Raw genomic sequence first — 15,107 nt, forward strand, 5'->3', positions numbered from 1 at the left:
GGGCCCCTCAGTGACCGTTATGTGTGCGCTGAGTCTAATGTGTGCCAGTGATCTGCGCGGGGGATTATGGGGCGAGTATAACGTGGCGCTGTGCTAGTGCGCATGTGCGCGCTACGTCACAGTGCTGTGGAATGTGTGGAACGCATCACACACTTCCGTACTTCAGCTTGGCCAGTCAGGGGAAGGGGAGGGGCGGAGGGAGGAGGCATGTTCACACATGATGAGCTTCAGTATACAGGCTATGTATACTGTTTAAGATCTCCACGTGGTAAAATAGTTTTTTCTAAAGGAAGCAATTAATCCCCGTTTGTCCCTAAATTAGTTTTTTTCCCCCGTGTAGCTTTGTTAATATTTTGGTTATACTCTATATAAAGCGCTGCTGCCCTCCAGTGGTCAATATAAAAAACACACCTCTTGCAATATCGTATGCTCTTAGGGGATGCATATACAACTACATTGTGACAATATGTTTAAGCCGGACATTGTTAATAACATACAACATTTATCCTCTAAAACTTAATAACACCCTGTCTGCTTTTGGGTGATTTTCAGGATCATAATTGCCTTAAACCAAACATAAAATAACATAAGAAACGTAAGAACAGACGTAAAATATAGACATAAAATAAGACATAAAAATTCGGTACAATTTGACATTAAAAAGTCTTGTGATTATTAAAAGGAGAGGACGAATAAAATCTGGACGAGATCTGTGATAAGATGATATATTAATATATTAATATATTTTCTCCAGCTGCTCATTAAGGCCGCCTGGAGTGAGTGATTTTAAGATTTGGATCCAATACATCTCACGTGCTTTTAGTAGCTCAAACGAGTTGAATCGGTTTTGTGGAATTGTATCAATGAGTGTGATGTGGAATAATTCCGGGTTACTGTCGTGGTGGGTGGTGAAGTGTCGCGATACGCTGTGCAGGGGGTATTTTTTGATGATATTCCTTTCATGTTGTCCAATTCTTGATCTTGCGGGTTGAGTGGTCCTACCCACATATTGGAGCTGGCATGGGCATGTGATGATGTAAATTACATATTTTGACTCACAGTTGAGGTGGTATTTGATTTGGTACTCTGTTTTGGTGACCTGGGAATGAAGTGTCGAGGCCCGGTGGACAAAGCTGCAGGCCAGGCATTTTTTGTGATTACATGGGGCTGATCCTGTGGGGGAATCTATTGGGGTAGGGGTGGGGTCATCCTGAGGTGTGCGTAGCCTACTAGGAGCCAGTATACCGCGCAAATTGGGGGCACGCCTGTACGTGACCGCTGGTTTTGGAGTAAGGATAGGGCGGAGGTGGGGATCCTGAAGTAGGATTTCCCACCTTTTGTAAAGTATATTCCGGATGGATGAGTGTTGGGCGCTGTATTTTGTGATGAACCGGGGTATGTCATTAATCTGGGAATTGTTGGTGGGGGATGGAGGATTCTGCATTCTGGCTTTATGTTGTGCGTCTTTCAGTAGTTTTTTGGGGTATTTACGGTCTATGAATTTTTTGGTTAAGATTTTAGATTGGGTATTGTATGTCTGTGTCTCTGTGCAATTGCGGTATATCCTTCTATATTGGCTGTACGGGGTGTTTCTGGTCCAGGGTCGATGGTGAAAACTGTGGTAATGTATGTAATTATTGGCATCGACTGGTTTGAAGAAGGTTTTGGTTACTATACGAGACGAGTGAGTGTATAGGACAAGGTCCAAAAATTCTATAGAACCGGGGTCATGATGAAAGGTGAACTGCAGGCCTGCTGGATTTGAATTGAGATATTCGACAAAAGACGGGATCAGATTGCTTGGGCCTTTCCATATAAACACTAAATCGTCGATATATCTTTTGTAAAAAATGATGTTACCAATAAAGGGGTTATCATTGTACATTTTTAGCTGCTACACGGGGGAAAAAAACTAATTTAGGGACAAACGGGGATTAATTGCTTCCTTTAGAAAAAACTATTTTACCACGTGGAGATCTTAAACAGTATACATAGCCTGTATACTGAAGCTCATCATGTGTGAACATGCCTCCTCCCTCCGCCCCTCCCCTTCCCCTGACTGGCCAAGCTGAAGTACGGAAGTGTGTGATGCGTTCCACACATTCCACAGCACTGTGACGTAGCGCGCACATGCGCACTAGCACAGCGCCACGTTATACTCGCCCCATAATCCCCCGCGCAGATCACTGGCACACATTAGACTCAGCGCACACATAACGGTCACTGAGGGGCCCTGCCCATCCCCTCCGCATTGACCAATCAACGTAGGCAGCCTATCCTGCCCCTCACATCGCCACACCCCCCTCACGTCCCTCGGCACCGCCCATATTCTCCTCATAAACCCATTACACACTATCTACTGACACAGAGGTGCCAAGCTTCATTCAGACTTGACGCTGGTAAGTGTATACTTCCCCCCCATCCAGGCAATAGTATAGCACTATCATGTTGTTGTATCCTTCTCACTCTACCACGCTCTCTACTACATGTAGCCATCACTCCATTATTAAGCAGCACTTAGTGCTACGAAGCCAGCACAGCCCACAAATAGATTCTTCCCACGGTAATCATACACTGTCACTACCCCAAACGTCCCTACATTAAGGACACATATTCTGCAACAAGCAATGTTTTACACAGGCGTAATTATGTTTTATGACTGGTCAGCGTGAATATATAATTTTTAACACTATTCATACCAGAAAAATCATGTGTATATATAACTCACTAACTGTGTACTATGTAACACACACAGTATGTTTGCTGATGCTAGCTATGTATCTCTGTCATTTGCAGTGTTGTTGCTCCTACCCCCTATTGCCTGAAGAAGCGGGTTGATGCCCGTGAAACGCGTTGCGACTATTTGCTGGGAGCTTTCTAAATAAATTTTGTATATATGTATTGAAAAACAACAGCCTTGTTGTCCGTTGATGGTCGGCCGGTCCACCACCGCGACCAAAACATTTTAACGTTTTAGCCATTTTTACTCTTTCGGCGCCTCTGTACATCTTGACGGTTGGAAGAAGTGGTAGGGGTTAGTAGAAGGTATAATTTATGGAAGGGGATATCGAGATATCAGTAATGTGATCGATATTCTACTATTGGCAAGTTTCAGCACCCAAATTAACGGATGCCATTTTTAAATGTACACGAATATCTCTGCTCATCACTGTACATTGCTGCTAAACCAGGCAAAGCATTCCAACAAAGAGACCAAAGAGAGGTTTTCTCACATCTTTGATCCAGTGCCGGTACTGATTAACACCAAACGTCTTCTTCATCCACAGCCCATAGATGTACCCAGAGATGCCTTTTAACACCCACTCATCAGACCTGGGAGAACAAGAAAATAAATCAATATTAATGCTGGAAAAAAAAAAAAGATAGTTCCCGGTGCTGAACTGCAAATTATGCAAACAAGTTCATCGATTAAAAAGGTCAAAGGTCTGAAACTGCAAAATACAAGACAAGTAACATTTATATTGCGCTTTTCTCCTGGTAGACGCAAAGCGCCAGAGCTGCGGTCACTAGGATGGGCTCTATAGGCAGTAGCATGAGGTAGATCTTTGCTGCTATGTAACTGCACTGCTTGTCAAATGCTGATACACATGTGGTTACAAACACTGATGTTCCGCTGCATACATTCAATCGCAGCAAGAAAGCACTCAGTGGCAGGTGGAGCAGAGGCTGAACTGCATGCTAAATGCACAGTTCAGCTGGCCATGTAAAAGAGAGCCCTACCTTGTCAGTTCATTCTGTCATAGAAGTAGAAAAAAATACAGGATTCAAAAGAGCTATCAAACTATTGAAATATGTATTGCTGACATTAGGGCCATGACTCACAGCCGCGTCACTAGCAAATAGTCAAGGCAAACAGACTTCAATACATTTCAATGGAGTTGCCAGTGAAAGTAACTGGATGCATGCAATAGTGACCAGTCACAGTATCTAATTGCTATGGTAACGGGTGAGCCCTCAGTACATACTATAGGATAGAGGCCTGCATTAATTGCGGGTATGGTTCAGGTACCCGTTTTGACTCTAATCGGGTTGCGGGTAGCGGCCTGCGGGTGGCAGGTAGTGAAAGCAAGCATGAGATAATTTAGTCAAAAGTAAAAAAAAAAATAAAAAAAAAATACAAGGATCTTAAACACTTCTCTGGCTTTGGTTTGTGTATAAAAATAGGTTTCACTTACTTTACAGCCTTCCAGTGAGCCTACCAATGCATATTTTAGAATAATGGAAAAAGCGGGTCGTGGGTCGGGTTGCAGGTCTGTAGGCCTGCGGGTCCATGCAGGTACCATATTCACCAGAAAGTGGGTTGCAGATCGGTAGCGGGACTGAAAAATTAAACCCGCGCAGGTCTCTACTGTAGTACACATTTCTATCAACAGCTGGTGCCCTGACCCCTTTAGATGTGTAATCTGTCCTTCATGTCATTTCTGAAAATGACAAACCAATCATCACCTATCCTTGATATGGTTCCGCCATTTCTTCCCTCTCTCTAGTGGCTGCTTAGCTGACCATGTAAGGTACATCATTCAGCTCAGATGTACAGGAGTCGGGAAATTTTCCTCATGGCAAACTGTCAGTGAGGTTTACTTTGAGGGCAGGAACTACAAATTATCCACATTTAACTTAGTTATTAGGCGTGTTTGCATGCAGTCCCCCTTCCAGTCTCAGGTAACAACTGAACAGAGGCTTTGACTCCCAAGTTGGAGCTCTGCCCACCCCTTGCTGCTGTCCACCAACTAATGAGGTCATCATTACCAGACAAACTGAAGAGGAAAAATGGCAGCTGCTCAAAACCAAACAGTACTATGCTTATACATGGATGCAGGATGGGAGCGGTCAGACATTTAAAGCGGACCTGAACTCAGAACTTCCTCTTTGCTCTAAAAGATAAGCAACAGCATAATAACCTTTAAATAAAAATGTTTATTTGTTGCAGCTTACATATAAGCAGACATAGGGTTAACATCCTGTATTCACATATTAGCTGTGTCTGCCGAATTTCTGTGCTGACACAGCTGAGAGAGCAAGTTAAGCTTGTGATTACTTGAAGATGAGAGGCTCTCCTCCCTAAAAACACACAGGGTGCATTTCTCTCTGCTTTCCTATAGCATCCCACACTGATAAGGGATTGTCAGCTATAAAATACTTTGCTCTCAGAAGCCCAGTTCTCTGCCAGGAGAGAATAGATAAAAAAAGGTCAGTAGTTCATATATCTTAGCTCTCTAAGACCTAGGTTCTCAACATGTGGTAAGTGTACCCCAGGGGGTACGTCTGAGGTTCCAGGGGGTACTCAGGCTTGATATACTTGACCAAGAATAACAAATTTAGAGTTTTAGAAAATGATAAATCTTATTTAAAAAACACTAAATTAGTGTTTTAAGTAATTAAAAGCAATAGTAAATGCTTGGAAATTGTTCAGAATTAATTATCATGTACTATGATTAAATATATATTTGTCAAGCGGTACTTGTGATAATGTTTACTATGCTAGGGGGTACTTGGCGAGTACAGGGTTTAACCCTCTGGGCGATACAATTAGATCGCCCAGGAGGGGGCGCAGCACTTTTTTTTTACATTTTTTATTTTTTAAATCATGTAGCGAGCCCTGGGCTCGCTACATGATAGCCGCTGCGCAGCGGCATCCCCCCACGCACTCCGATCGCCTTCGGCGATCAGAGTAAGCAGGAAATCCCGTTCAGAACAGGATTTCCTGCTGGGCCGGGCGGGATGACATCATGGACGTCGTGACGTCAGAGGGAGTCCCGATCCACCCCTCAGCGCTGCCTGGCACTGATTGGCCAGGCTGCGCAAGGGGTCGGGGAGGCTGCGCGGCACGGCGGCGATCAGAAGTTACATGCAGCTAGCAAAGTGCTAGCTGCGTGTAACAAAAAAAAAAAAATTATGCAAATCGGCCCACCAGGGCCTGAGAACTCCTCCTGCGCGACATACCCCGAGCTCAGCTCGGGATTATCGCCCAGGTTAAAAGGGGTACATAACAATAGCATGTTGAGAAACATTGCTCTAAGACACAGGGACGGACTGTTCCATTAAGCGGAGACAAAATAATAAACCTACTTTAAACAGAATATAAAACTGTGCGATAGCTCTCATTTTTGGAAGTAGGAGGATAGATACAATTGTTTATCTCGTCACTTTGTTTTCACTTCAAGGGGTCGAGAGTAAGCTAATGCTAGGAATACACTATGCTTTTTTCAGTTGATTTACAGTTCGATTGATTTTCGATTCGTTTTCCCGCTCGATTCTCGTATCTTTTTTTATCAATTTCCACTCCCTTCTATGAGAAATCGAGCAGTAAAACGATCGAAAGTAATATCGGACATGTCGGAAATTATCCATCGAACCATCTTATCTGCTGAACAAATGCATGGGGCTTGATTCAGTAAACGGTGCTAACCTACTTAGCATACCTAAAGACTTTAGGCGTGTTAACCAGGGTGCTAAGTAGGTTAGCACTGTTTCTAAAATCAGATCACGCGCAAAGTTCAGTGCGCAAATCTTTCCGTGCATTAAGTCCGGTGCGAGCGAAACGTCGCATAGATGTGAATGGGCACTTTGCGCGCACTGCGCACAGCATGCAAAGCTTTGCGCGCGATCTGAGTTTAACGCGCCCAAACTGAGTTTAGGCGTGATAATGGCCTTTTCAGAAGCGTGCTAACAGATAGCACTGCTTACTGAATCAAGCCCATGGTGTTTTTCCAGCATAAAGGAGGTAGAATTGGTGTGTAAATAGCAGGCTGTGGAGTCAGAGTTGGAGTCGGAGAGTCTGAGCAATTTTGGGTGCCTGGAGTCGACGATTTCATAAACTGAGGCGTCGGATGATTTTTGTACGACAACCTTGGTAAGAATTAGACTAAAGATTTGGAGTCGAAGAGTCGGAGCCATTTTGGGTACCTGGAGTCGGAGGTTTCTTAAACTGAGGAATCGGAGTCAGGAGTCGGATGATTTTGGTAACGACTCCACAGCCCTGGTAAATACGATGATTAGCCTCAGTGATAAAACAGGCAAAGTCAGAAGCTCTGCTCACTTTACTTACGGTACACTTTGCCAGATTATAACTGCCCCAGTCTTGGAACTACCAAAGACTGATTAACGATTATGTTGGTTTTCATGTGTTCTCTTTCTAATTCCTGGCTTCACTTTAGGATCATCCTAAGTCTGCTCTGCAGAAAATGTGCCCATCTAGAAATAAAGGTTAAAATAGGACAGAGCACAAGCTCAACACAATACACTATCAACACCATACAACCTACTCCAGCTGAAAGAATGCTGAGGGTGACACCTAGTGGGGAAAGAGAGGAATAACATTTGAGTTGTCGAGCTTTTGGTAGAGGTAGTACAAACTCACCAGGACATTCTGGAGATGAAGCAGCCAAAGAACTGCTGGGCCAAGGACTGAGCGAGGCACCTTCTGGTCAGCGGCGTCTGGTCAATGATCATAGCGCTGTGCAGCAGGTTTGTACTGCGGACACAAGAAGGTAAAAATATTATACCCCTGAATCCTAATCCAGCGATCACTTGGAGTATGTATTTCAATAAGGAAAAAGACTTAGGGCCCGTTTCCACTAGTGCGGTGCAATTTCTTTGTGGAAAACGCATAAACGAATTTGCATGCGGATGCAAATTCTTATGCAGGGCAGTTTCTAGGTTTCAATCGCCGCTCTCTCACCGCCAGTCTCCTCTCTGCATAGAAGCTGATACACACGCTGCTTCCTGTTTAGTAGGAATCAGTGTGTGTATCAGCAGAAATGCAGAGAAGACCAGCAGCTAGTGAGCGGCGATTGGAACCAAGCAGGCGAGTTCCTGTTTACAGCGCTTCCCTGCGCTTTACTCTGCATCGGAGGGGGGAGCCCGGAGGGCGGCCAGGGGGAGGAAAGGAGGGAGAGGTCGGGCTGCCCTCCCCGCAGCTGTGGCTCCCCCCACCATCAGAGCGCCCTCCTCCAAATAGCAGGCCTGTTCTTAAGCTTTTGTATGCGAATTCGCATGAGTAAGTATTTTTGTAAGTATGCGATTTTAAACATGTCAGTGACTGTGTGCTTTTACATTGATTTTACACGAAAACGTATGCGAATTCACATGGAAAAAAAAAAATTTAAAAAAAAAAAATCGCATAGCGAAACCGCAATGCGAATTCCTATTAAATACATTACATGCGAATCGCAAGCAGTGTGTGCGGTGTGCGAATTCTGCAAATTTTTCCTGCACCGCAAAATGCTCAGTTTTCCTGACAAGTGGAAAAAAGGCTCATTTACTTGTATTGGTTATGCGAATATTTATGCAGAAAACGCATGCGAATTCGCGCTAGTGGAAACGGGCCCCAAATAGAGGGGTGTCCAGCTTAAACCCAAAACACGTTGTCAGATCTGTGGCCAATCTTGAAGGCAGTAATTTCAATTAATTTCCCAACTGGTAATCAGTCAGATAGGAATGCCACAATTGTTCTACCAGCTGTTCCTGAGCAAGTTCCTGTCACAATGTGCATCATTCACTAAAGGTGGCCATACACTTATAGATTTGCTGTAGATTCGACCATCAGATAGATTTCTGTCAGAGAGCCTGTCAGGTCAAATCTAACAGGAATCTATCTGATGTGTGCAACACACTAGGAACAGATTTCCAATAGATTTCAGAATGAAATCTATTGGAAATCGATCTAATTGCATTATTGGACCATTAGATTCAATGCAACTATATGGGCCATCGATCTGCTGCCAGCAACAGATCGACCTAGATTTTCCATCCAGTCAGATAGATCAAACTGATCGAAATCAGCTGCAAATTGATTTGCTAATTAGATAGAATCGTTTCGAATCTATCGAATCGATCAATGGCTGATATCAACCAGTGTATGGGCCCCTTAACCAATCATTGTTTACCAGCAAACTGATTCAACAACCAGTTTGCAGGCAAACAATCACTCAACACCCAACGGCAACATGATTGGTTTAAGTGAACCAGAGACGAAGCATCCTCATGCATTTTACCATATACAGTATATCAGTGGGAACATTAGAAAAAACACCTACCATGCTCTCTGTTTCATTCTTCACTGCTCAGTCTGCTTCTAATCAGCCCTGATAAAATCCCCGACTGAGCATTCAGTCTGGCTTTGTTCAGGAATCATAATAGCTGAGTCTGTGTTCTCTGATGCCTTTTCAATCCCAAGCCTGCCCCCTTCTAGCTCTGCTCAGGAATCCTTATAGCTGAGTCATTATAGCAAAGCCAGACTGAATGCTTAGTCGGGGATTTTATCAGGGCTGATAAGAAGCAAGCTGAACAGTGAAGAATGAAATGGAGAGCAGGGTAGGGGTTTTCTCTAATGTTCCCACTGATATACATGGTAAAATACATGAGGGTGCTTCGTCTCCGCTTCACTTTAAAGCTAATGGTCTGTAGCAGAAGGAACTTTATATTTTAAAGGTGCATACACACCATTGACTAAGGTCGCCTGTCCGAGATTGGAACCCAATCCCCTTGGGCGTCATTGCTGGGACAGGCTGTACAGATGTGAAGACTCGCTCTGTTGCTATGCAGGAAAGGTGGAGTAGTGATGGACTAGCATGTATGTGGCTGGAGGAAGCCCCGGGTAAGTATCGATTCTTTAGATTTTTTTGATCTCTGGTTTACTTTAAAGAACTCCTGAACCAGTGTAAAATCTTTGAAAAGATGTTTGTAGAAGTGTACTGCCACTGTTCATGTCCTCAGGGTTCTTCCCATTCCCCGTAGCAGCCGTACCACCTGGAAGTTCGTCTGAGCGGGGCAGAGCTATTCTGAGCTGCGCAGGTGCAAGTTTCGAGGCCCTCTGACCAAAAAATGACCAGTCTATAATTTTAATGGTAGGTTTTTTGTAGCTGTGAGAGACAGAACAACAACAACAAAAGGAACCCTCAAAAAAAAAACCAAAACCCCAATGCCCCAAAGTCAGAGCTGGGCGAGAGGGAAGAACAATTCTCTCAGCCAGCAATTAACAAAATAGATCCGCCAGGCTGATCACTAGCTGAGGTGTCGGCAGGCATCGGGGGCCGTAGCACACATGCTAGATTCTTGGCAGAGGTGGTCATTATTGGCTGCCTCGGCTGGCTTTCATCTGGTGTAACAGGCTTAAGGGTTCTTTCACATCAGAGCTTGCGTTTGGAAAAGCGAAAAGCGTGCATTTTCAATCCGTTACAGCACATAGGAAAACGCAGGGGAAGTTATAGTTTTTTGACTTACAACTGTAACTGTGTGCGTTGAAACGTTTTAAAAATGCATGCTCTTCTTGGAGCTTGGGTCTTACATTGATTTACACTGGAACGCAAACGTCGGACGATTAAAAGCTCCGTTGAGCGTCTAAACGCAACGCACACAAAAAACAGTGTTAGATGTGAAAGGTAAAATGAAAGTCTATGGACTTTCATTTTACCTTGGAAAACACAAACTATCGACATTGCGTCAAAACCAGCTCAGATGTTAAAGTCGGGACCGAAATTGGTCGCTTTTGTTATAATTTAAGTAGGCCTCAGTTATTTGGACTGAGTTAGTCAAAAAGGCTTGATGAGCAGACCTGCCCTTTAAGGGGATTTTCTCAGAGAGAAAATCTGCAGTTGTCAGCAGAGCTAGAACATACCAAGAAGCTGTTCTGAACAAGGCCGCAGGTCTCCCTGACCTGGGCATGGAACAATAAACATCAGCTATGTTTTGTAAATATCCACATTCCTGCATATAGGGCAAATGCCTCATTGATTATTAATCGAGTAGGTGTGTATGATGACACCACAAGTGGGTCCACCAATAGACTGATATAGGGGGTGGCGAAGATGATGTCATATTTAACTCTTTCCTAGTCGGTATTAAACCCGGAGTGAGCGATGGAGAGGACATTCTGCTTCTTCCTTCCGCACTAGCTCGCAAGGCCGACTGGGACCTCTAAGTATGTTCTTCCTTTCTGTAATCTGATATAATGTCTGCTGTACATAGGTAGTCTAGATGTAACATAGAGTAGATACAAGAAGACCTGGGTATCTTCAGTAGGAAGATACTCACGCAGCTGTAACGCAACATGGAAGTCTGCTTTGCCAGGAGATGATAAACTGTATCTATCTGTATTTCTGTTACTTGAATAAATAACGTAAACATTGAAGAAGCCTGAGAAAGTCTATCTCCTGTTTGCTGTGTGGAGAGTCAAGTGATCTCACAATCTGTGAGACGGTGGTGTCGAAGCAAGGTGATAAAGAACAGGTTCTAACAGTGGTGCCGAAACCCGGGATCGAACCAGGGACCTTTAGATCCAAAGGTTGGTTAAAGGGTACATTGCAGTACAATAGGTACATGCAAAAGGTGGAGTGTGTGATTCAGGGGTACCTTGTCTTGGTTATGCAGAGTGAGATGGTTCCAGATTGGAGAAGAACGAGCAGGAGGCGTCAATTCTCTTACCAGAGAGACGCAGGGGACAACATCACACTCTGGAGCTACCAACAGAGAGTGCCTCTGAAACAACTATACACACGTAAAGGCTGGAAAACCGAGGGTGGGTGGTTCTCGAAACAAGAAGTAAAAATCGAGATCAAGCCACATTTCCAGGTGACAAAGAGGGTGGGGAGAGCGGTCCCGGGGGAGAGAAAGCCAACACAGGGAACCCCATTCACGCTACACGGGTCACAACAGGGGACGATATTACACCGTCCATACGCAGCAGCTTATCCTCATGATAGTTGGGTAAGTGAAGAGGTACTCTTAATTGAAAGATTGCAGAGAGTACAGTCTTCCCAACCTCAGGTACATAGTGTGCCTCAGGACATAAGGGGGGGGGAAGAGGTCCAATCAGGACAGCTGGAGACATATTTTGTCAGCGGGAGATTGGACAAGGGGAGGTATATTAATTTTTCTGGAGAAGGATCTTTTGCATGGCAGCTTCGAGATGTTTGGGTGAACTAATGGAAACGGTGCAACATTCCTTTAGGCACCGCCACTTCCTTAGTTCCCACCTCAACCCAGGTCTTACACCAGGACCTGAGAGGTCAACCTTTTTTGGTGCTAGACGGGGAGGTGAAGCAAGTAGAGTTGTCCTCATGCGGGCAATTCTTGCAGAAGTACCTGCGTTGGCCGGGGCAAGTCAAATTTAGGGAAGAAGCCTGCAGGCTCAAGAACGCAGAATGCGAGGCTACCATTCAAAAGATCCATCCTGAAGCCCAACCGATAGTTCCGGCGGCTGAAGGAAAGGTTTGGTTTTTTAACATAAGTTCTAATGATACATTCAAGGTATATTCTCATAATTGTTCCGATAAGGGGGAGTTTCCAAGGGGAACATATTGGGTGAGTGGAGATCCCATATGGATCCTGTCATCCAGGTTGGATGACGTTGTTTCTCAAATTGTTAAGAAAAATCTAAAGTTCAAAGTTTCACGGGTAGTTCCCGTCCTGAAAGAGAACACGACATGGGACAAAGGGGAACGGGGTTTGATCCAAGACGACCACATTTTGTTACAAAGGTTAAACAAACAGTACACTAAGTTAGAGGTAAGATTTCACCATGATACAGGTGATCTTAACGAGGTAGAACACCCACTGGTCGTCTGGATGGGGATTACAACTTTAGGCATCATTATCCAGGTGAGGTTGCGTGTTAAATTTACGTAAACCAAATTAACCTAGTCCAGAGATTGGTGCCTCATAAACAATCTCATGAACCAATATTTTCAAATTAAGGGATATACAGGGTTACGGGTATAGGTTTAGTAGTACCTGGGATGGAGCTGATTGTATAAAGGCGCTCTTTTAGAAGACACCTGGCACTGCTTCGTTTTGTAACAACCAAACGAGTTTCACTTTTCTGTGGTCATGCAAGTTTGTGAGTGATACGTAAGTGACGCAAATGCTGAGCATGTGGTATAGAGGGACTTAGAAGTAGGGCCTCCCCAGAGAGCCTGGTTACAGGAAGACCAAGAGGTCGTGCTCTCTCTCTTCAAGGGGTAACCACCGAGAGCAGAGAAGGTGTGTGAGCACGAACATCGAAAAGTGAAACATAAAGAAAAGAAACCAGGTACGGGTGGGTTCAGAAGCTGAGATCTGCGGGTCAAGCCTTTTTAGGGGGGATTGTTATAATTTAAGTAGGCCTCAGTTATTTGGACTGAGTTAGTCAAAAAGGCTTGATGAGCAGACCTGCCCTTTAAGGGGATTTTCTCAGAGAGAAAATCTGCAGTTCTGTCAGCAGAGCTAGAACATACCAAGAAGCTGTTCTGAACAAGGCCGCAGGTCTCCCTGACCTGGGCATGGAACAATAAACATCAGCTATGTTTTGTAAATATCCACATTCCTGCATATAGGGCAAATGCCTCATTGATTATTAATCGAGTAGGTGTGTATGATGACACCACAAGTGGGTCCACCAATAGACTGATATAGGGGGTGGCGAAGATGATGTCATATTTAACTCTTTCCTAGTCGGTATTAAACCCAGAGTGAGCGATGGAGAGGGCATTCTGCTTCTTCCTTTCGCACTAGCTCGCAAGGCCGACTGGGACCTCTAAGTATGTTCTTCCTTTCTGTAATCTGATATAATGTCTAGATGTAACATAGAGTAGTCTAGATGTAACATAGAGTAGATACAAGAAGACCTGGGTATCTTCAGTAGGAAGATACTCACGCAGCTGTAACGCAACATGGAAGTCTGCATTGCCAGGAGATGATAAACTGTATCTATCTGTATTTCTGTTACTTGAATAAATAACGTAAACATTGAAGAAGCCTGAGAAAGTCTATCTCCTGTTTGCTGTGTGGAGAGTCAAGTGATCTCATAATCTGTGAGACGGTGGTGTCAAAGCAAGGTGATAAAGAACAGGTTCTAACAGCTTTGTCTATCGCGCATGCTGCAAGATGTCGGGCCGAAGTTGCTTGGTTGGGTGTGTGGCGGTACAGCAGTGATTTCCGTGCAGACGACAAAACCCCCACCACAATGTATAAATGTGCCCCCCCAGTGTGTGCATTTATACATTACCTGTCCTGTTGCAGCCTCCGCGCGGTATCCCGTAACCTCCGGGGGGCTATCTGTACACGCTACTGGCACATAACGTCTGACATCAGACGTAATGCGGCAGTAGTGTGTACGGATAGCCGCCCGGAGGGTTATGGACACCGCGCGGAGGCTGCAACAGGACAGGTAATGTATAAATGCACACACTGGGGGGCACATTTATACATTGTGAGGACGAGGCGGGCTCAGCCAATTGCCTGAAGATTTCATGCTGAAATCAGACGGGAATCGGCATGTAGTATATGGGCAGCTTTGACAAAGAGACAAATTTATCTCTAATCAGATTTGATTAGAGATAAATTAGTCTCTTTGTTGAGCGCTCTGTAATATGTTGGCGCTTTATAAATACAATAGATAAATAAATCGGCCCATAATCATCTGGTCTATGGACACCTTTACTGTGTCTGCATATAAAGGCCCAGGAACCAAGTGAATTGTAAGCAATTATGTACTTTAGACTAATCTCTGGCTCCTCTGACTAGGACATTTACAATTGTAAGTTGGGAGCAATTCCTGCATTGCTGCAATTGATATGTTGGGATCATGGCTGCATTTGATCTGTGGAGGTCATTGCTGCATTTTATATATGGGACATATCTATCACATATACAGCCGTATCCCCGAGATCTAAAAATGTTCAAAAGGCCACCATAGACATATACGTAAAATAAAGGTAGATTTACCTAAAGAAAAACTGAAAGAAACATTGAAGGCAAATATTAACCACTTCAGCACCACAGGGTTTTTTGCTCAAAAACCAGAGCAATTTTCACATTTCAGCGCTCCTCCCATTCATTCACCAATAACTTTATTGCTACTCATCAGATGTAAATGATCTATATCTTGGGTTTTTTTTGCCACAAATTATGCTTTGTGAGGGTGATATTTGCTTTTAGTAATTATGTTATTATCTGTGCATTTTAAAGGGAAAATGAGAAAAAAAAAAAAAGAAAAAATACACTATTTCTCCATTTCCATCCACTATAGTTTTCAAATAAACAATGTTACCATAGGTAAAACCCACACATTGTATTTGCTAATTTGTCCTGGTTATCTCAACATTTAA

General features: G+C 43.9%; 1 protein-coding gene across 1 annotated transcript in view; it reads right to left on the bottom strand.

The window, feature by feature from the left end:
• Positions 1-15,107, bottom strand: part of TAF2 (TATA-box binding protein associated factor 2) — a gene marked incomplete at its 5' end in the record, with an annotated part of 143,001 nt that overhangs the window by 108,774 nt on the left and 19,120 nt on the right. The window contains 2 exons of the mRNA XM_068237959.1: positions 3,234-3,333; positions 7,382-7,495. Of these exons, the coding sequence (XP_068094060.1) occupies positions 3,234-3,333; positions 7,382-7,495 (214 nt within the window). The remainder of the gene's footprint in view (positions 1-3,233; positions 3,334-7,381; positions 7,496-15,107) is intronic.

This window comes from Hyperolius riggenbachi, chromosome 5, assembly GCF_040937935.1.
Source record: "Hyperolius riggenbachi isolate aHypRig1 chromosome 5, aHypRig1.pri, whole genome shotgun sequence".
In the NCBI taxonomy this organism is placed as follows: domain Eukaryota; kingdom Metazoa; phylum Chordata; class Amphibia; order Anura; family Hyperoliidae; genus Hyperolius; species Hyperolius riggenbachi.